We start from the raw sequence: 25567 nt of genomic DNA on the forward strand, positions 1-25567 counted from the left end.
GGTTTAGAAATAATTAATAGTAGACAAATAATTATGTATGTTGACTTCAATCTATTTCAGGGTGGAGTTGTTGGAATTGACATTATGTGGAATTGTGACTTGGATCAGTCAGATAGCACCTGTAAACCACAATACTTATTTCGACTACAAGACAGAAAAAACAACTTTCGGTGAGCCATTCTATCTACTACTACATCTCGATATGAAGAAAAGGTTTTGAAAATACACATATAACATGACTGTCAACCATTTTGGTGCCATGTTTTACAAATTCACTTTGATTTTAACAGTGCAAGATGTACAATAGCTGACTGTACCAATTCCTCTAAAAGTGACAATATAGGGGTCATTTTTGAAAAAATGTCCACAGCAAAGTGCCTAAAATGGGACAGTCAAAGCTTCCAATGCCAGGCCCCTATAGTTATTCCAGACTCATCCCATATCTAATCGTACCCGTCTTCGACAGAAGGTGCTGCTCATAAGCCACTATATTTTCTATTAGCAAAGATTGGTATTGAATAATTATTTGACAGATATATGGGGCAGAAAGGGGAACTATTTTAAGGACATTAATATTTTGTAGAACGGCAACATATTACTGGGATCGTGAGAACCGTGAATACAGAGATCTCTTGAAGCTCTATGGGATCCGCCTTGAGATATCTGTCACAGGAGAGGTTTGTGCTTGTATAAAGTATTAAACAGTTAGTCTTGATTTTCAGTTTCTGTTTTAATTACATTTGATTATGTATTTTTAGGCAAGGAAGTTTGCTCTAATACCAACATTTATAAATCTTGGAATTGGATGTGCCTTCTTGGGTGCAGTGAGTAATTTTATCACATAATACTATCACAACCACATTGACCTGTTTTACTAGGATGTGGACTAAAGGCTTATTCAAATACAGGCGGTCCCCTACTTAAGAACACTCAACTTACATACGACCCCTAGGTACAAACGGACCTCTGGATATTGGTAATTTATTGTACTTTAGTCCTAGGCTACAATAAAAAGCTGTAACAGTTATCACTGGTGTCTGTTGTGAAGCTTTAGTGTTAATATTGATTCTTAAGACAACCCAACATTTTTAAAATGCAATTGTCACAGAGACCAAAAAAGTTCTGGCTGGGGCTACAATGATAAAATATACAGTTCTGACTTACATACAAACTCAAAAAATATAAAAACAAAAAAAATAAAATAAATTAAGACATAAAGTATTATACTGCAGATTTATCTAAATTGACCCTATTATCAGTTACCATTGTTATTTTATCATCTGTAAAATCATGATAATGTACAATAATCATTACCCTCTTCTTGTAGATTACACTTCTTTGTGACCTGATTCTCCTATATTTAAATAGCAGGGCTGACTTCTATTGGGATTGCAAGTATGAAGAGGTAGGTGAGAATTAAGGTATTTACACTCAGGTGTCACTCTCATATGTATACGGCACTGTGACTGTTGGTGATCAGAGCTTACTTAATTGGACAAAAGAATCAGACTATCGGAATCAGATTATCTTCTTCTCCTCTATAAATATCCATAAATGGCTGAATATAAGGGCATCTGTGTCTCAAAGTGACAAGGGTTACAGCAAACAACAATAAAAAACATTTTAGAGAGTAACAAACCAAACAATAACCTGAGGCTGTCATGGCAAATCCAATACAGATGGCAATTGTTCAGTACAAATTTAGGCCTCATACAGACGAACATGTGTGCATAACAGGTTGCAAATAGGTTGATGGACATCAGTGGGGTGGGGCACCCACCCTCCTGCCAAAGTCCTAAGGAAATGAGTGGCCGTGCCGCTCAGCACAGTCACTGTGCCGTACACACAGCGCATGTACAGTGCTTCATCATACATAATGTTTACAATACACTAAAGTAAAAAAAGACTTTCACGGGTTTACCCTCTAAACTACTACATGCTATTTTATTTTATACATAATAATACTTAATACATAAAACCGATGCAGTACGGTCTCTCTTTTGCTAAAAAAAAAAAATTCTCTGTGCCATAAGTGTACAGTCTGGGAGGCTGAATAAAAATGGACTGTGAGTAAGATAGATGTTTGCATGGATAATAATAGTATTACTATGTACCATATAAATAACTCACTAACTTATCCTAACTTATCTGCTTGGGACCTACCCTTTGGTGAACAGACTTCATAAAACCATTTTTGATCAGAAACTTTCACCAGCTTTGTGGTTTACATTTCTTCTTGTTTCAGGCTAAGCCGCCAAAGAAACCAGAAGCTACAGACCCAACAACTACAAACATGGACTGAAGATGACCAGATGTATTTTATGGGGCCTTACTTATTGTCGCAAGTGCACAAGATAAATTAGCATTATACTGAAAAGTGATTATTCTTTATAACTGTCACCACTGTTGCCTATCCACCTATCCTAGCATGAGTAAAGAATGAGTAACGTATAAGCACAAGTAAATGTAAAATATTTATCTAATTAATGCAATTTCTTTGTGAATATAAATGAAAGAGTCTACAAGAGTTTCCAATACAATATTTTGGAGTGTTTTTTTTCTGTGCCATCTCTCTGGTACAGTCTTTATTTTGGTAATGTGCTCTCTAATCAGGGATGGCAGTGAGAGATGGGGGTTCTATTGGATAGGGGAATAATAACATCTAGTTGTTACTTTATTCAGGAATGTTCTGCTTGTGTGAACCCCATGTTCTGCATAGGCGGTATCTCCCCATCTTTGTAGTTATGATCGCTATAAAGGCAGTCCCCAGGTTACATATAAGCCGGTTTCTGTAGTTTTAAACTTAGGTTAAATTTGTATCTAAGTATTTTTTTTTTATCTATGACAATAGGATTTTCATAATTTTGGGTTGTCATGGGAACAAAGATAAACAATAAAGTTTAATTTTAGACACCTTTGATAACTTTTCTGTTGATTGTTGCAGGCTGAAGCTAAATATCAGTATATTATCAGCATCCAGAGTGCTTCACCAGAGGTTACAGTTTGTTTGTAACTACGGGTCGCCTGTAAGTCGGGTGCTCTTAAAGGACATTTACCACCAGTATTAAGGAGTGTAAACTAAGCACACTGACATGCTGGTGTGTGACCCCTCTGGCAGGATCTGCTCTTCTTTTAGCTCTTTTTATGCTAATAGGTGCTAATTTGTATAGCCTTTTTCTCTTAAAACAAGCGCATAGGAAGCTAAAAGAAGAGCGGATCCTGCCAGAGGGGGCACACATCAGCATGTCAGTGTGCTTGGTTTACAATCCCTCATCCTAATGGTCGATTTCCTTTAAGTTGGGGACTGCCTGTTAATCTTATATCTCTTATCTCTCTCAACTCACTTGCTGTTTCAAGTAGGACTATGTACTACATCAGTATAACAGAATAACAGAGCTTTGTATAGAAGAAGATCTGTGTTTTGTATGAAGTAGGGTAGTAATTACAGAACTACCTTACACCTTGTAATAGCCAGGTCTCTGAGACTAAAGGGAATCTCTTGGCACCATCAAAACGTAGATGGAGCACATTAACCTGTTATGTGTTGGCAGCTTCTATCCTGTAAGCCATATCCATACACAATAGTGATATCATGCTGCACAGCGTTATTACTATATTTTTCTTGTGGGATTTTACAACTAACATTTTTACCTCGAAAAGGCTACAAAAAGTATTACTAGTGTAATTACTAATGGAGAATTTTAAAATGTCTGCCATGATAAAAGGTAAAATGAAAATCAAACTGTGTTTATGTGGGTGTTTTTTCGTTAGTATTGTGTCATTGGCTGCACTGTCCGTTGTGTATTTGTACCGTGCACCATATTTATGTTGGCAAGTCCAACATAATTGTGAATCATGCCCGTTAAACTGATTGCACCAGAAGAAAACTGGTGCACTCAGTTTAAGCACTTTGGGCGTGTACAGTGTGCGCCATATTAATGAAGACCGTGGACTGGTCTTCATCAATCCGGTGCACTCTGCAGACTCTGTACACTAGTGAGGGAAACTGCAAGGGAGTTTGCCTCACTATCAATAATTGTGAGCCAGTATTTCTGTAAGGCAAACATATTTACCACATGCTGCTGTAACATTTTTTTCTCAATTTTATGTTTCGGCTGTTTTTTTTTAGCAATTTCTTTCTATGCTACTGACGTAAATTACAGTAGAGTGTTTTTCAAGGCAGCTTCTGTATCTTTAATACATGGACCTTCTTTCAAACCGTAAACCTATCATAAAAAAATTGTATACACTGATTTCCGTTCTGAAATGTAACAATAAATTGATCCATTTGTTATAAAAAAAATGTTTTTTTTCATCTTGACTAAATTACATCTGATTTGTCTTTGCTTATTTTCAGAGAGTAGAAATGTGTCAATACTTAGACATTACTACCATTTATTTGTAATAATTTTTCAAGTCTAAGAGTAACAGTCTGTGGAGATTATTATTCCTGGATGTGATGTCATAATACAGAATAATCTTGGCATGTTTAGAGATAAGACCCCTACCCTACTATGTTTTTTGTTGTAATATAGATATAGAAATGTGCCAAGTAAAAATTGCTACAATGACTCCTAGAAGGGACAGAAACACATAGGTGGAACTTGTATGGCTGAATACCGTACACACTTGGGTGGGAAGGCGGCTTTCATCAGGTACTATAGCACAATCCTACATCAGACAGGATTAGAAATGTCGGCTGACAAATCTATTGTCTACACTTTCTTTTAGTTAGGATAAATAAGTCCAATAACAGCCCTTACGGCGGGGTACAGAATGTTTAAACCTTTTAGAGTGCATAGCTTAGAGCAGTGGTGGCGAACCTATGGCACGGGTGCCAGAGGCGGCACTCAGAGCCCTTTCTGTGGGCACCCGGGCCATCGCCCCAGCACACCAGACAGGACTCAGAATCTTCCTGCAGTTCCAAGCAACTTAAAAGATGAAGCTTTCAGTCATATTTTGATACTTACTTGGCTACTTGGGACTGTAGGAAGAGGGAGAATGAATAGACAAGGCTGAATTATCTTTGAAGGACCTCCTGCTGGTTCTCTGTGTACAGACGGACACTTAAAGAAGGTAAAATGCTGAAAATTTTTCACCTTTCTACTGTGTTTCTGTCCTCAGGAGGCCAATATGATTGAAAGTTGTTGAAGAACATGGAGCAATAAGTTACTGCTTTAATTTTTGTCTGGCAATAAATAAGGGGGGGTTTTCGGTTGCTTTTTGGGCACTCGGCCGCTAAAAGGTTCACTATCACTGGCTTAGAGGTTAACAGCAACCAGTCAAGGAGAATCATGGCAGCACAAGAGCAAAGTAAGGCTGGAGCTGTATATTACTGGAAGAATGACTAGTCTAGCATTTAAATGTGACCCCCATGGTCTAAGTGAATCATGGGCTGTGGATAAAAACTGTAATTTTAAGTTAATGACCATTCCAAATCATCATGGACACCAGTATTCCGAAGCCATCAGAGGCCAAGCAAACCGTCCGCTGGGAAAATCAAGTAGATTGCATACAATAATACTAATGCCAATGTACTTTTTATTACTAGTTCAATGAGTATTAAAATTTTTGGTTAGGAGCTGAAACCAGAATTTTTTTCACTTCAGTTCTGACACTATGGAGAAAATCAAAGTCTTTTTTCTCTGCAGTCATAGTTCTTTCCAATCTTCATGCATTTATCATTGGCTCAATGACTGGTGATTGAACCATGTGAAACCGCAGTAAGTATACAATGGGGCAAATTTACTTACCCGGTCCATTCGCGTTCCAGCGGCGGCTTCTCCGCTCTGGATTCGGGTCCGGCCGGGATTTAATAAGGTAGTTCTTCCGCCGTCCACCAGGTGGCGCTGCTGCGCTGAAAGTAAACTCATCGCGCCGGAATGCACCGAGCTGGACCAGGTGAAGGTAAGCGGTCCTTATGCGACACATTTTCGGTTTTTAAATGCGGCGGTTTTTCCGAATACGTCGGGTTTTCGTTCGGCCACGCCCCCCGATTTCCGTCGCGCGCATGCCAGCGCCGATGCGCCACAATCCGATCGCGTGCGCCAAAATCCCGGGGCAATTTAAGTACAAGCGGCGCAAAACGGAAATATTCGGGTAACACGTCGGGAAAACGCGAATCGGGCCCTTAATAAATGACCCCCAATGTGTGAAAATAGGCCCCCTTAAAGGCATTTTCCCACCAAGGCAAGTTAGGCCCTATCCACGGGATAGGGCCTAACTTGCTGATCAGTGGGGGTCTCAATGCTGAGACCCCCACAGATCGCAAGAACGACCCCTTGCCGCTCCTCAGACTAACTGAGCAGACGGCCGCGCATGTTCGTTCTGCTCCATTACTCTCTATGGAGCTGACAGAGATCGGTGAGCGCCATGCTTAACAATTTCCGTCAGCTCCATAGAGATTAATGGAGCAGAATGGTCATGCGCTGCCGTCTGCTTCAATAGTCTGAGGAGCGGTGAGGGGTCAGTCGGACCCCTCGTTCTCACGATCTGCAGGGGTCTCAGCACTGAGACCCTCACTGATCAGCAAATTAGGCCCTATACAGTGGATAACTGTATACCCCTGTAAAACCCCTTTAATGGCATGATTTACTGGCCCGCACTCGACAGCTGAGCTGAACTAACATGGCCCTTAGGTCTCAATGCACTTGCAAAGATGGCCTTAAATGGTAAATTCTGCTTATGGAGATTAGTTTCTTCCCTGACCTCCTTCTACGGCCTTCCACCAAGCAAAACTAGCTCCCTACATGGTGCCCATAAGATGCAAACACATTGAAACTGTGCTGTTTGTTCCTTATGGAATAGATTTGAATATTATCTCATGTCACAAAGCTTCTTAAAGGAAATCAACCACTCAAAAAACCCCTACAAATACTCACCTCCACTCCTATTCATCTTGATCCCGGCGCTGTTTGTTGCTAGTCTTGACATGCTGGGATCACCTAGAAAAGAAAGTTAGAATTAGCAGCACGGAGCGCAAATGTCTGGCACTCCAGGCTGCTAATTATGCACGCCCCCGCACCTCCCTCTCCCACTATGATATCACGCAAGAGGCGTGAATTCATGTGACGTCACCTAGCACTCCCTATGCTCTCAGTATGGGAGAGAAAGATGAGGGGGCGTGTAAAATTAGCAGCCCCAAGCACCGGACATCTTGCTGCCAATTCTAACTTTCTTCTCTAGGTGATCCCAGCGTGTCAAGACTAGCAACAAACCTCTCCGGGATCAAGATGAATAGGAGCGAAGGTGATTATCCTACCCTTGAAAACGTATGTATTTATTTCCTAACATAATTCACTTTAGGCTGAATAGGCTTCATTCCAGTCAATTTGTCCAAGACATGGACCAAGTTTCAAACACTGAACTCAACCATTTGAAACAGCCCTTAGAAGAAGTTGACACTTTTATACCATTTCTAAAACAAGACAGTGTTTATTCAAAATTAGTTTGTAAGTATCTTGTTACATGAACTATGAAAAATTTTATTCATCAACTCCAGTTTGGCACTACATAAAATGTGTAATATACAGGCTTTTGTTTTTAAGGAAATGGAACAGCCATGTACAACCAATTGAGAACCACCAGTGTTTAATACATTACACTTCACCAACTACCCCTTTTTGTGCTTTTGTGAAACATGTTCATCACCAGGTTTAAAAATTTTACATCCATCCATTTTAAAAATATTCACAAAAAAGATGTTTTAAAAACCTTAAAGCCCTGAGTATTGTGTGTGTATAGTACAGTTAGTTAAAATGAACATTCATTTCAAATGCATTTCAAAAATATTACTGATGCTTTTAGGACAATAATTTTGAGATTGTTTTGAAAAATTATTTATCCAATAAGTAAATACGGTGTTAAGAATCTAAATAATAATAAAAAAAAAATCTATAAAACAAAAATACAGCAATTTTTCGAGTGGCCTTTGATGTTTTTAGCTCCTTGGTGGATTAGAAGCTTCCAAGTCGAAGAATGATTGTCTCACCATCCTCTGGTCTGTAATCTGAAATACCTAAAAAACATCAAAAGTCAGTTAAATGGGCAACATGGACTGCAACAATCATAAAAAGGAGCCGACCTGAGTATACGCCGAGGTACTTATTTTTACCTCAAAAAAACTGGGAAAACCTTATGACTTGAGTATAAGCCTAACGTGGAAAATGCATTGGCCACAGCTTCCCCCCATTGTATAGCTGTTCAGCCCCTCTTCCCAGTATATGGCTAGCCAGCCCCCTAATTCCCACCGTGCATATAGCTAGCCAGGCCCCTGTCCCAGTATATAGCCAGCCAGGCCCCTAGTATACAGCAAGGCCATAGTATACAGCCAGCCCCTGCCCAGGTATCTAGCCAGCCCCTGCCCCAGTATATAGTCAGCCCCTGCCCCTGTATATAGCTAGCAAGACCCCAGTAAAAAGTCATCCCCTGACCCAGTATATAACCAGCCCCTCCCCCAGTATATAAACAGCAAGCAAGCCACCAGTGTACAGCCAGCTTGAAAGTCCCCAGCATACAGCCAGTCCCTGCCCCAGTAGACAGCCAGTCCCTGCCCCAGTATATAAAAAAAGTAAACGCTATACTCACCTTTCCAATGCCTCCCACAGGTCCTCTTCTTGATTCCAGTCCCCGGCAGTGGCAGGTCCGTGCACGCTGGCAGCGCACACACAATGCTGTCAGCCTCTTGCTGACTGCATAGCGTGCGAGCCTGAAGTGACAGGTACCGCGCAGGCTGCACATACAGTATGATGTCCTATGCTGGCCACACACACACTATTATGTCATCCACACTATTATGTCACACGGACCTGCCACTGCTCGAAGAAAGAAGAGGACCTGCGGGGAGTGTTGGAAAGGCGAGCACTGTTACTTTTTTTTAAGTCTAGTTTCGGTTTTTAAGCACATTTTGTGCTGAAATGCTCTTCTTATATTCAAGTAAATACAGTTATTGTATCCTTGTAATGTAGACTTGTGCCTCTAAAATTAATTTCTACATGTGCGCAAAATGCTGTAGAAAGCATATTCCTAGAGTTTTGTATCAGATAAAGCATTTTAATAAAATATTTCAGTCATTAGTTGTAGGTTGTCAACTTACCTTGTAACAATGAAATATTTGGCTCCTTCAAAAGTTGCCAATAACCTCCGACATTATTCACTGTAGTCAGGTAAGGTCCGTATAATGTATTTTTGGTTTCAAATCTAGAGGAAAGATTTCAGATCAGATGTCAGCTTTATAGTAGTAGTCCCAAACCGTTTTTAAAGCAGGGACTGAATACACGCATGCAAATATTCAAGTGACCAATGAGAGGAGTGCATTGCCAACAATTTCCAGTTTGCTAACCTCGCCACTACTCTACCCTAACCCCTCTCTCATGTGTGCCCACAAAGTATAATACTCCTTTTTGGTGACACCCCACTCTGTATAATGCTCCCTTTCAGTGACACCCCCCATTGACTAATATCCTCTTTTCGGTTCCCTACCCAATTTTCTCTGGCCTCATCCTAAAAATGCCCACTATTCTTTAGGCCTATTTTTCTGTAGCCCCACTCCTTCCCAATTAGGCCTAATTTTCATTTGCGTCCCATCTCTAATGCCCCCTTTTTGTTAAAAACCCACCCTCTTCTCTTTGTGCAGATTAGGAATCCTGCAGGCGTGTTCTGATGACATCACTGTGCCTGCTGTATTCAGAGCTCAACACAGCCATGGCAGAGAACAGAACTTCAGCGTACAGGGGGTGCCAAAAGTTATTACTTATCATGTTTATGATCACAAAGATATTGATTTTTATGTTAAAAAAAATATTCTTTGTAGAATAACATGTTCTAAAAGTTATAATTTTTTTAATACTTCAGTGTTCGCAGCGATTCACGAGACAAATTAATACTAGTTTGGAAAATGTGCAAGCTAATTATCAACTTTTTATTCAAATATTATGGCAGGGGAAATGCCAAAAAGGGCATTTAATGAATATAGGATAAATATTTTGGATGTGATACTCAATTTGTTTCAGGCTATATATCTTTACACCCTCACCTACCTCACCAATATAAAAGTATAGGCCTCTGTCAATGTATTCATTGTATTTCCGTATTTATTCTTACTTTAGGGTGTGCATTAGACTGTAGTAATCCTTTTAAATCCATATTCAAAACCAATTCCTGGCAAAATACTTTCAGCTCAGACAGTTACTAAGTCCAGACTATTGGCCTTGTACACAGTTGTATATGATTAACAGAAGTTTAATTTTTACATGTTGTTGCCTTCATACCTAATCTTGGTCCACTTTTGTATACTATAGAACACCTATGAGATGCCAATAATGATAAATCATTCTCAGTGGTGATGTAGGATTGTAAGTCCAGTATGAAAATATTTGTAACACGGCACATGGACAGATTTTTTTTATTTTATGACCACACAGGTTATACAAAAAAACACAGGTTAACAAAGGTTAACAAAAAAAGCCTTCACCATTAGACTTTTAGAAGATCATGATAAAAGGTGGTCTGCATCCACCTATAATCGGGATATTCTAAACATCATTGCATCCATCCGATGGCATGTGCCATGGCACAAATATTTACAATGAAAACACAGTGACAAAGTTAATGTACTGTAATACTTACGAAAACTTCGATTTTTGCTTTTGGGCCGTTTTAAGAATATCTAGAAGTGAGGAACGTGATGGGACCTCAATCATTTCATTGAAATTCTGGCCTTCGACCACCAGCCTTACATGAATAAATTCTTCACCAACAACAACATCATGTAAAGTGGGCACACTGGGGATTAATAAAGGATTATCTAGAGAAAAATAAACAAGTAACCGTAATAAATATCTGATTTCAGAAAGTGGCCACTTTTTGTTTGTTAAAGGGATATTCTCGTCTGGGCATTCACATTCAGTTTCATTAATTTGCACATTTCTTCAATTAGAATTAGATTTTTTAAAAAATGTTCTTTGTGATTGCACAAAGAAACAAATTGTTTTTGTATATGAAATGTCCGGGAGTTACTACATGTCTCCCAGCCGTCCCGTGGTAATGATTGCCGAATCCTAGTGGTCCGGCAGGAATCTATAGCGCATGTCTGGCCACCGCTGCCAGAGTGTGTGTGTGTGTGGGGGGGGGGGGTTAAATCTGAAGAAGCCATCTGGTTTCTAAGGGACAATATGACTACATTTATGAGAAATTCTCTTCACACAGGAACATTTTTTAATTAACATCCAACTGAAGAAATGTTTACATGTGGCAAATGAATTTAATTAAATGTAAATGCACTGATGGTAATACCCCTTTAAATAAAAACGTTAACCCTACTAGTTCACAAAACTGAAGACATGTAAGATCCTGTATTTTTGTTCTTTGAATTATAATGCAACCAACTTACAGACTACTCTTAGTTACAATCCGACCTCTGAATTCTGGTAATAGCCCGAGCATGTAATGATTATCTTTTTAAAGTTATCAAAGGTGTTTGGAATGAAGCTTTATTGTTAATCCTTCTTAACATAACAATACAAAAATTTTGAAAATTCAATTGTCATTGGGACAAATTTTTTTTGTCTGGAGTCACTCTTACAAAATATAGCTATTCCAACTTATGTACAAATTCACATTAAGGACAAATAGTTGAACCAGAGGAGTTTCTACCACTGGGTGAGACATGCGACCACCCAAAGCACCAACCATGAGCGGCAGGTGGGGGGACCAGCCTCTGTCCTCCACTTGCTCCAAAGAATCAATAGCATTTCAGTATTTAAGACGTGGATGTGATTGATAAATAATGCGCTGAACAGAGCTCCGTGTATCACATTACACGAGTCATCAGCAGAAGCCAAGAGACAGCAGCAGGAGGAAGAAAGCATGGGAGAGCGAGAAGGAAGTCAATGCTATAATTTGGGGGGCTTTGTTTATATTTTAATGGATGGCAATATACTGGGGGGCAGGCTGGCCGGCAATATACTGGGGGGCAGGCTGGCCGGCAATATACTGGGGGGCAGGCTGGCCGGCAATATACTGGGGGGCAGGCTGGCTGGCTAAATACTGCAAGCAGGCTAGCTGGCTATATACAGGGGGCTGGCTGACTATATACTGAGGACTTGCTATATAGTTGCGGCCAGCTACATACTGGGGGCAAGCTGGCTGGTTATATTGTGGGAGCAGGGGCTGGCTGGATATATACTGCAAGCAGGGGCTACTGGGCTATATACTGGGGGCAGGTTAGTTGGCTATATACTGATGGCTTGCTATAAACTTGGGGCTGGTTATATATAGGGGGCAAGCTGGCTGGATATATAGTGGGAGCAGGGACTGGCTGACCATATAATGGGGGCAGGGGGCTATCTTTATACTGGAGGCAGGTGACTGGCTGACTATACACTGGGACAGGGGCTGGCTATATACTGAGGCAGGCGTCTGGATAGCTATATACTGGGGTTCATGGGGCTGGCTATATACTGGAGCTAGGGGGCTCTGTAAGAGGTTTTTCCCAGTTTTTTTAGGTAAAAATAGGAGCCTTGGCTTATATTTGAATCAGCTTATACTCGAGTATATACACTATACATATATATATTTTCATTGGAAATTTTAACAAAATACCTTTTTGGCGTTTCAAAACAGAAAACACATGCAATACAATAATACAATAACCCAGCCCCCCCCCCCCCCCAAGGTAGTTAAATATATGAAGGACCTGTTCACTTACTTATAATACTTTCACAATCCACATTAGCCACATCCAGATATGATTTGTGAAACAACACAGGCATCAGTTGGGACATCATCATAGGGTTTGAGAACTGCCCTTCTTTCATTCCATCAATCAAGGAAGCTATTGCTTTAGAGCAGGTATCCTTGTCTTTTCTGCTACCTAATGCTGAAAGAAACTAATAAACAAAAGGCAGATATAGGAATGAGTAAAATTCATGTACACATAGTTATCAAGGAGAATGGTCAACTGCTGATGCTACAGAATGTGAATTCTTCAATAATGGATATATATATATATATATATATATATATATATATATATATATATATATATATATAATCATACACTATTCTATAAATTATTACCCACCTGACAATGATGGTCAGATTGCCCAACAGCTACTAAGACTACATTATCTGCAGACTCACCTGCACAGCAAGAGGGGTGCTGTAGAGATTTCCCAGTTCCCCTTCCGTGTTCTGGGATGCCACTATTTTATCTTTTATACTTTTAACAGATTTTTTTATATGCGAGACAAGCTCACGGGGATAATTATTGAATCGTTTCACACACAACAGTGCCATGCCAGCCATTGCTTCTGTGTCTGCAACAGAAAAAAAAGTTATGGGATCATACTACAAGTTTTATTTAACTTTTGGTTGATTAATATATTAATCATGATATCAATATATATATGGTTGATCAATATATTAAGCCATTAATATATTAATATGTTTTTTATGGTTTAAAGAGAACCTGTCATCAGTAATTGGCCTATTAAACCCCTACCAGTATATTGTCAAGCCTTCCAGATTTAGTTTCCTTCATGGACTTTTGTGGTTGCATCATCCAGAAAATCAACTTTGAAGTGAGATGTAAATTGGTTGTTTAAAGTCAAGGGGGAGGAGAGTTTAACACTGAAGTCAAGGTGGCGAGCTCTGAATGCCTCCTTCTCTGTGGTTGAGATCATGCATTGGACGTCAGAAGATGTGGTTAGTGAGGTCTCTAGATGCAGGACCCTAAATTTCAGTAGAGGGGCTTTCTGAGGAAGGGAGAGCTTGACTTCAGTGTTAAAATCTCCGCCTCCTTGACTTCATACAACCAATTTACCTCACACTTCAAAGTTGATTTTCTGGATGATGCCATCACATTGGGTCATGACAGAAACACGACCTGGAAGGTGTTCATTTGCTTAACTACATCCTGCTAGTGGTTTATTAGGTCAATTTCTGCAGACAGGTTCCCTTTAAAAAAGTAAGATTTAATATATCTAGCTATTTATCTAGATCATTGGGTTAATCCCAATATAGTTTATGTTGTCAAACTGTTTAAAAATTTCAAAAATTCATTTTTCCATTGAATAAGTTCCTTCTTTCCTACCTACTGAGATTGATTCTCCATGTCCAAACTGGTTTTGCTCTTCAGCAAGAACAAGCTTGTGAACAACATGCCTGTCCACAAACTTTTCATTGATGCACATAGCTAGAATACCCAGGCTGTACTGGTAGAAGTTTGACAGTGGTTTGCCATTTTGTGCTGTGTAAAAAGAAAAACAAAATAAAGCTGGGCTACCAAATTTAGATTGTTAAGAGTAGGTAGTATCTATACAATAACTGGTAAGCTCATTGGGCTAAATGTACACAAATATGGATGATTTTCAGTTTTGCTTTAGGTGGGATTTATTATTGTAGACATTCATTTGGGGCATTCACAAAATGAACTTTTTTCTGCCAATTGTAATAATTACAATGTTGCTTACTGTGTTATTTTGTTACTTTGCTGGTAACGTAGCACAACCATTTTCATTTTGAAGCATTACTGAATTTTAAGATTAGTTTTCATTAAAAATTGTGCATGTACATATTTATTGAAATATTAGTCGCCTTTTCATGGGACAGTAGCGTTTTAATATACCGCATATACTCGAGTATAAACTGAGACCCTAATTTTACTACTAAAAAATGTGAAAACCTATTGACTTGAGTATAAGCCGAGAGTAGGAAATGCATTGGTCACAGCCTCCAGTATACAGCCAGCCTACTGTAGTATATAGTCAGCACCCAGTAGTATACAGCCAGCCCGCAGTTTGCCAAGCACATAAAAAAAATAAACTTATATACTCACCCTCCGGTGCAGATCCTCTTCTTTCTCCTCTTTGCTGTAACAGCTGGCAGAGACGCGTCCACAAGATCTGCCGGCCGGCTCACACTAGGACGTCATCAGTGGTGACACTGCCGCATCATAGTCTGCGCTGGCCGGCACATCTCTGCCAGATAATTCAGCAGATAGAAAAAAGAAGAGGAGCCGTGCAGAGGATCAGGGGCCACGTCGAGTATGTAAGTTTATTTATTTCAGCCAAGGTGAGGTTTATACACGAGTATATACGGTAATTAAAATGAATGTGAGAAAATGTATTTATACAGATGTAGTAGTCTTTAAAACTATCACATGCCTTCTTTGCTACCCTTTGAGTTACTTTCGTGTTGTGGACTTGCAACATATGCAATAACAGAGTTCACCTTCTAAAAAGGATAGTCAGCTACTTTGTGTGTGCTGCTTTCAATGGTTACTATCAGTTATACAGTAAAATGAGTGAACCATGACAGATAGTTACCTATATTTTCTTTCTCTTTGTGAAGGTGGTATTTCATGTGTGTGATTAACCTGTTTCTTACAGACGGGTTTGTGTCATCACAAGAAACCTTCTGTGCCATCAGCTGAAGAGCTACAAGTCCTGTCTTTGGCTCCCCTTCTTTGATGCCCAACCTACTATATTTGTAAATAAAATATTCAGTAAGCAGAGAGATCAACAAAATAATCCATGGTTGGGACCACAACACTTTTAGGCATGAAATTGGTGCCTCTTACTAATATGTGCTTTTTATTAAAGTGGTCTGACTGCTGATAGATTTCCTTTAAGAGACGTGTAACAAAACAGACAATGCTATAATGTTTCTAGAAGATGTACTTGCAATAATCTCTTGAGTACTACAATATGTGTTTTATAGGGTTTCAATAATGGACATCTTATCTTACAACGGGCTTACGGTGGCTCAGTGGGTAGCACTACAGCCTTGCAGCGATGGGTCCCTGGGTTCAAGTCCCAACCAAGTCAACATCTGCAAAGAGTTTGTATGCTCTCTCCATGTTTGTGTGGGTTTCCTCAGGGTCCCCCAGTTTCCTCCCACACTCCAAAACAAAATGGTAGGTTGATTAAAATTGTAAGCCCCATGGGGACATGGACTGATTTGGCTAGTTCTGTGTAATCTGTGTGCGCTATTTAGAAGGAATAAATAATTAAATTACTATATCCATATTTTACTTTCCAAGTTCCAGCACATATGTGGTACCCATGGTGCCCAGTGGGCCCCTGACACCTGCAGGCTCTGCCTCCTGCCAGCCTTGTCTGGGATTTAAAATCAATGATGTTGCAAAGAGATATGATCTCCCCACAATATCATTGGCCTTCATTGCGGCCCTACAGCCAAACAGAGCAGCAGAAAGAAGCGGAGAGCTTCTGGGGAATGGGGAAAGGTGATGTGTGAGAGGGTAAAAGTTATGTGATGGGTTTCTGATATTTTCAATTATGGAGAGGGGGACCACAATAAGAGGGGGTGATGCGAGGGGCCACAATAATAGCAGGAGATAAGAGGCAGGCATAATAAGAGTGGGGACCCTCAACAAGATGGGCAAGACTATGAGGGAGAAAGGGGGGGGGGGGTCAGAGAGGCCCACAGATGAGGGGGATATGTGGGAGACACAATGAGAGGGCCCACAATCTTTTCCTCGCTATCTGTAATTGACAGCAGTAATCCCTTTGCAGTTGAACGAGAGCTAGGTTCTCTTGGTTCTGAGTACCAGGTAGAGGGGTGTTGACCCTCCCTTCGTTCCCCATTCCCATCCCCCCTTTTTTTCTTCCCCTTTGTCTGTCTTCTTTCCCTCTTGTTAGTTGATGTCTCCTACTACGAACCAATATTGCATGCTGCCAAGCCACAGTGTCAAGATTTTTTAAGATTTATTGTAAAATCCAGGCTGATCAATTCATGCAATTGATCCCTTGCAAAAGTGTTGCTTACAATCAATTGAGTATTTGTGTTGTTATTTGTATTTCTGATGAAAAATCCTTCAATAAATTTTAATACAAAAAAAAAAAAAAGGAGGGGCTTACAATAATAGGTCAAGATCAGAGGGGAGAGATGAAGGGGCCACAATAATAGTAGGAGATAAGAGAGGAGAACAATAAGAGAGGGGACCCTCCACAAGATGGGTGAGATGAGAAGGGACCGTCAATAAGAGGGGCAAGGTGAGATTGGACCCCGAATAACCTGACAGAATAAGAGGTTGAGATGAAGGGCCACAATATGAGGGTAGGATGAGGGTGCACAGATTGCTTTTAATAAGAGGTGCTGCTTAATGCTGGGCCATGTTCACAAGATGCGACTGAATTGTGTTTTGAAATGCACATCAAGTGCATCCATAATAACTTCTGCCTGAATACAGATGTGTTTAGATCTTAAATCTCAAGTTTTTTAATTAGCAAAATCTATTTTTTATAATTAAAAAAAAAGACTTGTTGCTACTTAACAAGATACAAGCATTTAGATGTAAACACATTTGTGTTCAGGGAGGAGATATTATGGATCTGATTGATAAGTTTTTTAAAAAGCAATTCAATTGCATCTTGCGAGCAGGGTTGCCCAGATTTATCAAAGCGGCTATGCCAGTTATCTGTGGCACCTTGCACATAAATACATATGCAAACTTGCCATTAAACGGAATGCACAGAAAAAAACTGGTGCACTCAGTTTTAGTGCTATTGGCACATGCAGGGTGCACCAGATAAGTGAAGACTATGGCCCACATTTATCAACTAGTACAGGGTGCAGTTTTGCGACAAATGCATGAAATGTGTCACATTCTTCATGCATCTGGCGCCTCCTGCACTTCTCCGGCAGAAAGCACCATTTTTTTCTGGTGCACTTTCTTAATGCTTTAGAATTGTGGCGCGGACACAATTGTGGCGCATGATTCAAGGACCAGAACGCCCTTTTTGATGCACATTTTTTCAGTCTTATCAGACATAGTGCAGCCATGACACAAAACTGGTGCAGATACTTCTTAAATATATGTGCAAAGCAGTTTGCACGCTCTTTCTAGTACAAAGTCAGACAGAAAACTGGCGAAAAGGCTTCAATAAATGTGGGTTTATGTATTTGCATTGCAAACACATCAGTAAAAAACAGCTCAAAACAGATCTGCATTATTACCATCGTTACACACTCATCGCCTACATGGCCTAAAATGTACATTTAATATTCCCATGTAGCAGTTGGCGGGCCCCCAGAATCAATTTCACTGGTGGGCCCTAGGCTATCTAGTCCGACGGTACCTGGTGGACATGGCCTCCATTGAAGTTTTCAGCCTCTGGAAGTATACATTCTCTTTTTCAAGATTATGATCATCAGAAAGACGTAGTCCAACATAAACACTGGGATTGGCATCATTGGAGTCAAGTGTGGTTCTCAACAGCTTAAGATTCAAGGACTTAGCTAAATGATTACTTTCTTCTGGAAATTCTTAAAAAAAAAACAAAACACAGAAATCAAATATTTGGCACAAAATGTTATCAGTAATGCATTTTGTACAAATTACATTGCTATACTCAGATGTAACTTTTTGGACAATCAGCACATCATTTTTCATCGCCTTTAGGCCTCATGCACGTGACCATTTTTTCTTAGCCGTAAAGACAGCTCCCGTGAGTTTTTTTTCAATCTAAAAAACGGCCCCATTAACTTTAATGGGAAATACAGCTATGCATCTGGTCACTGTATTTGCAATGTGAAAAATAAAACGTGAAATATATCCTATTTTTTATCATTTTTGTGGTACAGACTCTCCATAGAAGTCTATGGGAGTACCAAAAAATGTCCTACATATCATATCCACCATATATGGCCCAGTTTTTGCGGTGTGTTGCCCAGGAGAGCATGTGACGTGGGTTTCAACCATATTTTTTTGCTGATACGGTCAGTTTACTGTGACATATTGGTGCCACACAGATGTTTTTGTGGGCACTATAAAGAAGTATGGAAGATGGCCCCAAGTCTACCAACATTCATGAGAGGAATGCTGTCAATCGGGAGATCGAGGGTCTACCGCTCTTGAATATAGAGAAGCTTGTGGACATCATTGAGAGGACTCAAGTCACTGTTAAATGTAACTGTGTTCCTAAATCTGTATGTGAAATAACTGTGTGCTGTATTTTTGTCGTTGTTGACATGAGATACAAATTGTGTTTATGAAGTAATTTTACTCACCACATAACTGCACTGGCAGGATAAAGGCTTGCACCAAAATAACGAGGACTAGCCACTTTACTGCCATTATCTATCTGTAAGAATAAATAATATTGTATCAATAGGGACCTTTAGAGTGTTAAGAAATTCATTGCATCTAAGGGACTGTGATCCTTCTAGATATAAAATGGAAGAATTAGTTACAAAAGCTCACGTTAATTATATCCACAACCATTATTTCCAGTGTTTTAAGGTATTAAGGAATGTATATATAGGGTTTACCTAAGATATATACACACACAAGATAGACTGGGTTCACATCACATTCTGACCCTCTGTTGTAAGGATACGTTGGAGGAATTCCCAGTGTTCCCTATGATGTATGGCACAGACGTATCCCATTGTATGCTGATACAGTGGAATATGCTGTTCAGTCCCCCCCCCCCCCCCCCCCCACTGAGCGACAGTAGAGCCCCCCACCTGCCCAGCCAGAGGCAGCAGGATGGAAGGATGTATCTTGCTTATTAAACAGTATATGACAAAAACTACGCCCAGCGTATACAAAAGGCAAGGTATGAACCTGGCATGAGCCTGTTCTGTAATTGAATTTGTATGCAAGTTGGAATTTGTATATTTTGCTACTCCAGATAAATTATTATTTTTTTCCCTGTGATAAATGGATTTTCAATATTTTGCGTTGTCTTTGAACAAGCATTAACAATAAAGCTTCATTGCTTCATAGAGATTTTTGATGACTCTTACAGTGGATCATTACAGCATAGGGCTAAAATTCTGTAAATTACCAGCTTCCAGGGAGCTCACCAGAGGTCACAGTGGGCAGAGAGGTTCATCTATAACACGAAGTCACCTATATCTCAAGCTCTCTTTAGTTGGGCGCTGCCTGTACTGTACAAAATAGTGGATCTGTCTTAATAGTATGTGACCCTATGCAGAGGTCTGCTCTCCTATGAGCCAAAATTGCATAACAATATTGTGTTGTTTGGCTTATAGGAAGAAACTCACAATATTTGTTGTCTTCTTCATTGAAATTTTCATTTTTCCATAATCTACATAACACCGCTACCATCAGTAGTTTATATAAGTAATCCATAGTGCAGAAATATTCTCCAATTTTCTCTTTATGCTATGAGGCAGAATGATTATAATCATCATAATCATCTGGACTCCAGGAATTATCTATATCAGCAGCGGGCAATTAATCTTCCCAATGGGCCACATGAGAAATTGGAATGGTTTTAGAGGGCCAGACTAATATTCTTAACTCTGTTAATACCTAATGCCCCCACGCATAATGTCCCCTTTCAGTATGCCCCCCATCTCTCATTAAGCCCCATTGATGATGCTCTCTCATTTGCTTCCCATTTATCATGTCACTTTCATTATGCCCCAATTTATAGTGCCCCCTCTCATTACCAGATGATCATGATTAAAATAGTTTCTGTCGAAACGCGTTGATCATTTTTACCCTGTACTTGTCTTATGGATGCTTGAGACTAAGAATACAATAAAGAATATATCCCTTGAGGCGATGCCTGAGCAACAAGATGCATAATGATTTAGTTTGTTTTATGTTTAATCTTTCTTTGTTTTATCAGAATTCTAACCATTTCCATCTGTCCTGACCTCTTTTGACCTCTCTCTGATTACTGTATTGATTCTGCGCTGCCTGCTCTGACCTCTGCTTCACCAATCACTATATCTCTACCTGTCAATTTGGTGCTACATGAACTTCAATAGTCTTGGTGGTTCACAGAGATAGAATCCATATCAGTATATGGAGTGTTAAAGCTGAATTCCAAGAGAACACTTAGACTGTGACATTAAAAGTACAGGCAGTCCCCGGGTTACGTACAAGATAGGGTCTGGAGGTTTGTTCTTAAGTTGAATTTGTATGTAAGTCGAAACTGTATATTTTATAATTGTAGTTCCAGACAAATTTTTTTCTTGCCCCAGTGACAATTGGAGTTTCAAAATTTTTTGCTGTAATTGGACCAAGGATTATCAATAAAGCTTCATTACAGACACCTTACAGCTGATTATTGCAGACTGGGACTATAATTAAGCATCCAGAGAGCTTCACCAGAGGTCACAGTGGGCAGAGGGGTCCGTCTGTAACTATGGGTCGTCTGTAAGTCGGGTGTCCTTAAGTAGGGGACCGCCTGTAGACAACAGTCAAATCTGTTCAGGGACAGAGGGCCCATAAACATTAGTTTACACACTGAGTGAGCATGCTGCCGAAACAGCTGTATTCACTTTTATACTTCTGAAATGGCTATCTCAGTCTCACCCATATGAACAGACAAGTGGCTATTGATGCACCCTACCTCATGGAGACCTGCATTTTAATGACTGCTGGTTTCCTAGTTGTCGTCCAACAGCAATTAGACAGTTATGATAAATATAAATTATTTTGTTTAATATCCTATGTCACGGAGAGGACGCCGCCGCCTCGTCACGTGACGTGGGGTGCAACTGTACGGGTTAATTTAGCCTACTCAAACTTGCGCTCACCTTTCACTCAAGACACAAATTGAGCATAAATAACACCTCATACAGATCCAGCACCAGAACCGCTGCCAACACTTATTGCATTTATACTGGGACCAATAAGTATCCCACTCTACAACAACTCTTGCTTCTCAGGCAGTCACCTTGTCACACCACTAGACATGCACACTCAGCACTCTAGCAGTCACACAGCTAACCACACTTCACAAGGCTATGAGTTCGCAGAGCATACAGGGACCAAAATTAAAGTGAAAAGCTTTAATTACAAAAAGTTGATCAGTGCATAAAAAAAATATTAAAAACAAAAGAATTGCAAAATAAAATGACACACAACAAAGCAAAACAGTTATAAAATAAAAAGGAAAAAATAACAGAAACTTACAAACTTAAAGTAAATCCTGATCCCTGGAGGTGGGAGAAATAAGGGACACACTCAGCTTGTCAAGCAGCCCCCAAAATGTGAACACCAATTCTTGGATTTCTTATTGTTTTATATCTTTACAGTTTGGTTCAGATTTCAGAACCTCCCATTCATTAATTAGTCCAGAGGGTCATTCACAATTGGGCAAAGTGTTAATGAGGGGGGAGAGTCTAGGAATATTTAAACAGTTTTTTGTTTCCAAATTCCTAGATGCAGGGGTGGGGGTAGGTGCAGAGGAGAGGTGACCAAATGGCTTTTGAGGTCACCACAGAACATTCTGCAGGTCAGAGTTTATCAGGTGGTAAGGATCTCCAGGATGTTGTAAATGAGGCCTGGACGCTTCAATGGATGCCATATATTTCTACAAAGTTTGTAATTGCCCAATAGTTCAACAAATCTTACACATTCAAGAATAATATTTCCTTGACACCCTAGATCAGTGATTTTCAACCTGTGTGCCGTGGCACACTAGTGTGCCGCGACACATGGTTGGGTGTGCCGCGGGGAAAGTTCCCCAAACTATGGTGCCCCCTGTGTTTTGTTTCCCAGAGAAATGTAAAATGAGAAATACTATAGTCATGAGGCTGTAGTACTACAAGTACCAGCTCATATGCTGAGTATATATGCGGAGTATATCAGCTGGCACTTGTACTCTGGCTTCATGGCCATAGTACTTCTCATTGTACCCCTTTATATTGCAGTATATGAGCCACATAATAATCAGCACCATATACTAAAAACAGGGAGAAACTGAGAACTGTTGAGGAAGAGCTTCGTGTGCGTCTTTCCACCATTCCTGCCAGGATATCCCTTTTGTGTTTATCGAAACAGGCCCAGGTTTCACACTGAGTGAGTAAAATAAATTTAGAATCTATATTAACTATATGTATAATATGACTGTTTAGTTTCATTTTGCGCTAATTTGGTTGGTGGTGTGCCCCAGGATTTTCTAAGTATAAAAAGTGTGCCGCGGCTCAAAAAAGGTTGAAAATCACTGCCCTAGATAAATATCTATGTTGGAATGCAAGAGAATGATTGTATCTAGAGTGGAGTATAGTTCAGGTGGAGAAGGTTGTATTCAAGAAGGAAAATTATGGCCATAAATACAGGTGATCCTTCTGTGGCATTGACTAGTTTCATTGTCAGATAATAAATAAAGTTGTATAAGTTGCATACAGTCAGCAGAACAAAGGAACACAGTCAGCAATTGTGGGGAGAAGCTGAGGCGCAACGTGCAGTGTCTGCAATAAACTGATTCCAACTATCTTGAAAATGACCTTTAACATCCAGCAGTGAGCTGATCTGTGAAAGTTCATGAATGTCTTCACTTTGAGAAAAATATCCATCTGAGTTGCAGCAAAAGACCTAAGACATCTTAAAGATACATTGTTAATCTTCTAAAATCTAAAAGAAGAGTGACTCCTTCCAGAGGGGGCACACACCATTATGTCAGTGTGTCTGCCTTAAAATCCTTAGTGGTAGAGTTCATTTACATACATCAATAGCTGACCCTGGGCTGTAGGTTAGGGTCAGACACTGAGGGTTTGATAATTAGGAAATTCTCATCCTAGGTCCTTATCAAATCCTCTGATGTACAGTGCAGTTGAGTGAGGATCTTTATACTAGAGAAGGTCTGCACAGATAATTTACAGCTGTAAAAAAATGCAGTTTAACCCTAATTCACCACTCTGTAGGAAATCTGCAAATTAGTGTTGGATTTGTGATATGAATTTTTAATACCTATGGAAAATACCAATAGTCCTTCTGCAAATCTGCCAATACTACTGATGGAAGTCCGGAATGGATCCTAGGTGGACAGACTACAGTGCCCCAAGCAATGCTGTTTTATACAGTCCTTTTGGAGGAAAAAAATTATCATAAATGAGGCATCCCATACATAATCTGACTATTTGTATGAAACAGTAGTTGCGATAGCTGCCTTATTATGGTTCAATACATGTATGTTTCCCACTAAAGAAAGGAAATTGTTACTTCTATAGTAAAGAAAGAAACAGACACAAAATTTTGTGTGGATGACTGGTTGCACCATGTATGCATTATTTGTTAAAGGATATTTATGATTTGTTACAAACAAAATAACCTATAAGAACTTTAGACCTGTCATGGGGTTTTAACCCTCTGCTACACCAACACATTAGCTTTTAAAAATTGACTTATGCAGTGTTTGAAAACATATAGTATGATTTTCCAAAGCCAAAGATTTCCTATACAACATTGAAGTTCTCAAATTATTTAACGATTGTATTGCAATGAAATTTCCACATTCTGGAAAAAGTTACCAGAATGCAGTTAATTCACATTAGTATTGTGTGATTAGTCCCACATTGATCAGTTCATCATAGTATCAAAGAGACACATGTCCATCAGTTCATCATGTGATAAGTTCTTTCACATTTGGCGTTGTTTTTCACGTCCGTGGTTTAGTGATTATCACAGATGCCTCACAAAGCCATTGATTTTTCACACTGGCTTGTATTTTCACTGATCGGTTGTCTGTGAAACATCAAACGTTTTTTTCATGGATGCGGATTATGGAAGGCATTAGAAGTCCATGGGTACGCAAAAAAAAAAAAATGGATCCAACATCCGTTTTTTTCACTGATGAGGCTTAAAAACCAGGTGTCATATTTGCAAAGCAATGTTAGACCTTCAGTTTTTATGCGGACATGGAGACAAAACGGAAGTAAAATGGAGACATAAGAACACAAAATCATCACGGAGAAAAAAAAGAAAGAAGACACAAAACCAACGGATACGCAACTGAAGCGGAGAACCAACACCAATGTGAAAGAGCCCAAAGGCTGTACTGTTATATTAATAAGATCCTCTAGTTACATCCTTTTAATGTAAAGCCCAGTATAATTATGAATATTATACAGGCGGTCCCCTACTTAAGGACACCCGACTTACAGACAACCCATAGTTACAGACGGACCCCTCTGCCCACTGTGACCTCTGGTAAAGCTCTCTGGATGCTTTACTATAGTCCCAGACTGCAATGATCAGCTGTAAGATGTCTGTAATGAAGCTTTATTGATAATTCTTGGTCCAATTACACCAAAAATTTTGAAACTCTAATTGTCACTGGGGCAAAAGAAAAAAAATTGTCTGGAACTTCCATTATAAAATATACAGTTTCGACTTACATACAAATTCAACTTAAGAACAAACCTCCAGACCCTATCTTGTATGTAACCCGGGGACTGCCTGTACCTACATAATCGGTAAATGAAATATATATATATATATATATATATATATATCTATATATACATACATACATGAAGAGGCCACCTACATAGGCATAGGTGATATAAGCGACTAGTAATAGTACACAGTACAGATTGGTTAAATTAGTAAATATACATCCCCTTTTAAGACACAAAGGCCTGATCTTTAGACGCTCACACATAATGATCTGTGATAACACAAAGTAGCGGCGCACACTCACCTATTTCTCCCAAATAGATCTGGAAAGCCCTTTGGATGAGTGGACTGCACTAGGCTGATCTCTGCTTGTTTTCTTGTCCCGCTGGTCACATGACTTCCCCCTATTCCAGCCTCCTGCTGAGGGGAGGAAGAGAT

The 25567-nt window shown here is 39.6% G+C and overlaps 2 protein-coding genes across 4 annotated transcripts in view; one reads left to right on the top strand and one right to left on the bottom strand.

Moving 5' to 3' along the window:
• Window positions 1–3742, top strand: part of P2RX6 (purinergic receptor P2X 6) — a 29679-nt gene extending 25937 nt beyond the window's left edge. For both annotated transcript variants that reach the window (XM_072142135.1, XM_072142126.1), the window contains 5 exons: window positions 61–170; window positions 584–677; window positions 759–824; window positions 1328–1405; window positions 2246–3742. In XM_072142135.1, the coding sequence (XP_071998236.1) occupies window positions 61–170; window positions 584–677; window positions 759–824; window positions 1328–1405; window positions 2246–2302 (405 nt within the window). In that variant the 3' untranslated portion in view covers window positions 2303–3742. The remainder of the gene's footprint in view (window positions 1–60; window positions 171–583; window positions 678–758; window positions 825–1327; window positions 1406–2245) is intronic.
• Window positions 3743–7414: 3672 nt separating this feature from the next.
• TCN2 (transcobalamin 2) lies at window positions 7415–25567 on the bottom strand. Of its 2 annotated transcripts, none has more exons than XM_072142151.1 (10): window positions 25434–25567; window positions 19033–19106; window positions 18102–18288; window positions 15327–15481; window positions 14093–14248; window positions 13141–13316; window positions 12707–12887; window positions 10627–10804; window positions 9095–9198; window positions 7415–8017 (listed from the first exon to the last, which is right to left on the bottom strand). In XM_072142151.1, the coding sequence occupies exons 2-10, from the start codon at window positions 19097–19099 to the stop codon at window positions 7956–7958; spliced, it is 1266 nt and encodes a 421-aa protein (XP_071998252.1). In that variant the 5' UTR covers window positions 19100–19106; window positions 25434–25567; the 3' UTR covers window positions 7415–7955. The 2 variants fall into 2 exon arrangements, with proteins under 2 accessions (XP_071998252.1, XP_071998263.1); XM_072142162.1 differs by having other exon boundaries at window positions 12716–12887; window positions 25434–25549.

This window comes from Engystomops pustulosus, chromosome 1 (assembly GCF_040894005.1).
Source record: "Engystomops pustulosus chromosome 1, aEngPut4.maternal, whole genome shotgun sequence".
In the NCBI taxonomy this organism is placed as follows: domain Eukaryota; kingdom Metazoa; phylum Chordata; class Amphibia; order Anura; family Leptodactylidae; genus Engystomops; species Engystomops pustulosus.

What these genes read in the sequence shown, in the direction of transcription:
- TCN2 (XM_072142151.1), bottom strand. Translation starts at nt 19,099, where the DNA reads ATGGCAGTAAAGTGGCTAGTCCTCGTTATTTTGGTGCAAGCCTTTATC. An exon ending in TGGAGAATCAATCTCAGTAG is followed by an intron (nt 13,317 to 14,092) that starts GTAGGAAAGAAG and finishes TTTCTGTTGCAG; the next exon opens with ACACAGAAGCAATGGCTGGC. An exon ending in GGATTGTGAAAGTATTATAA is followed by an intron (nt 10,805 to 12,706) that starts GTAAGTGAACAG and finishes ATTTTTCTCTAG; the next exon opens with ATAATCCTTTATTAATCCCC.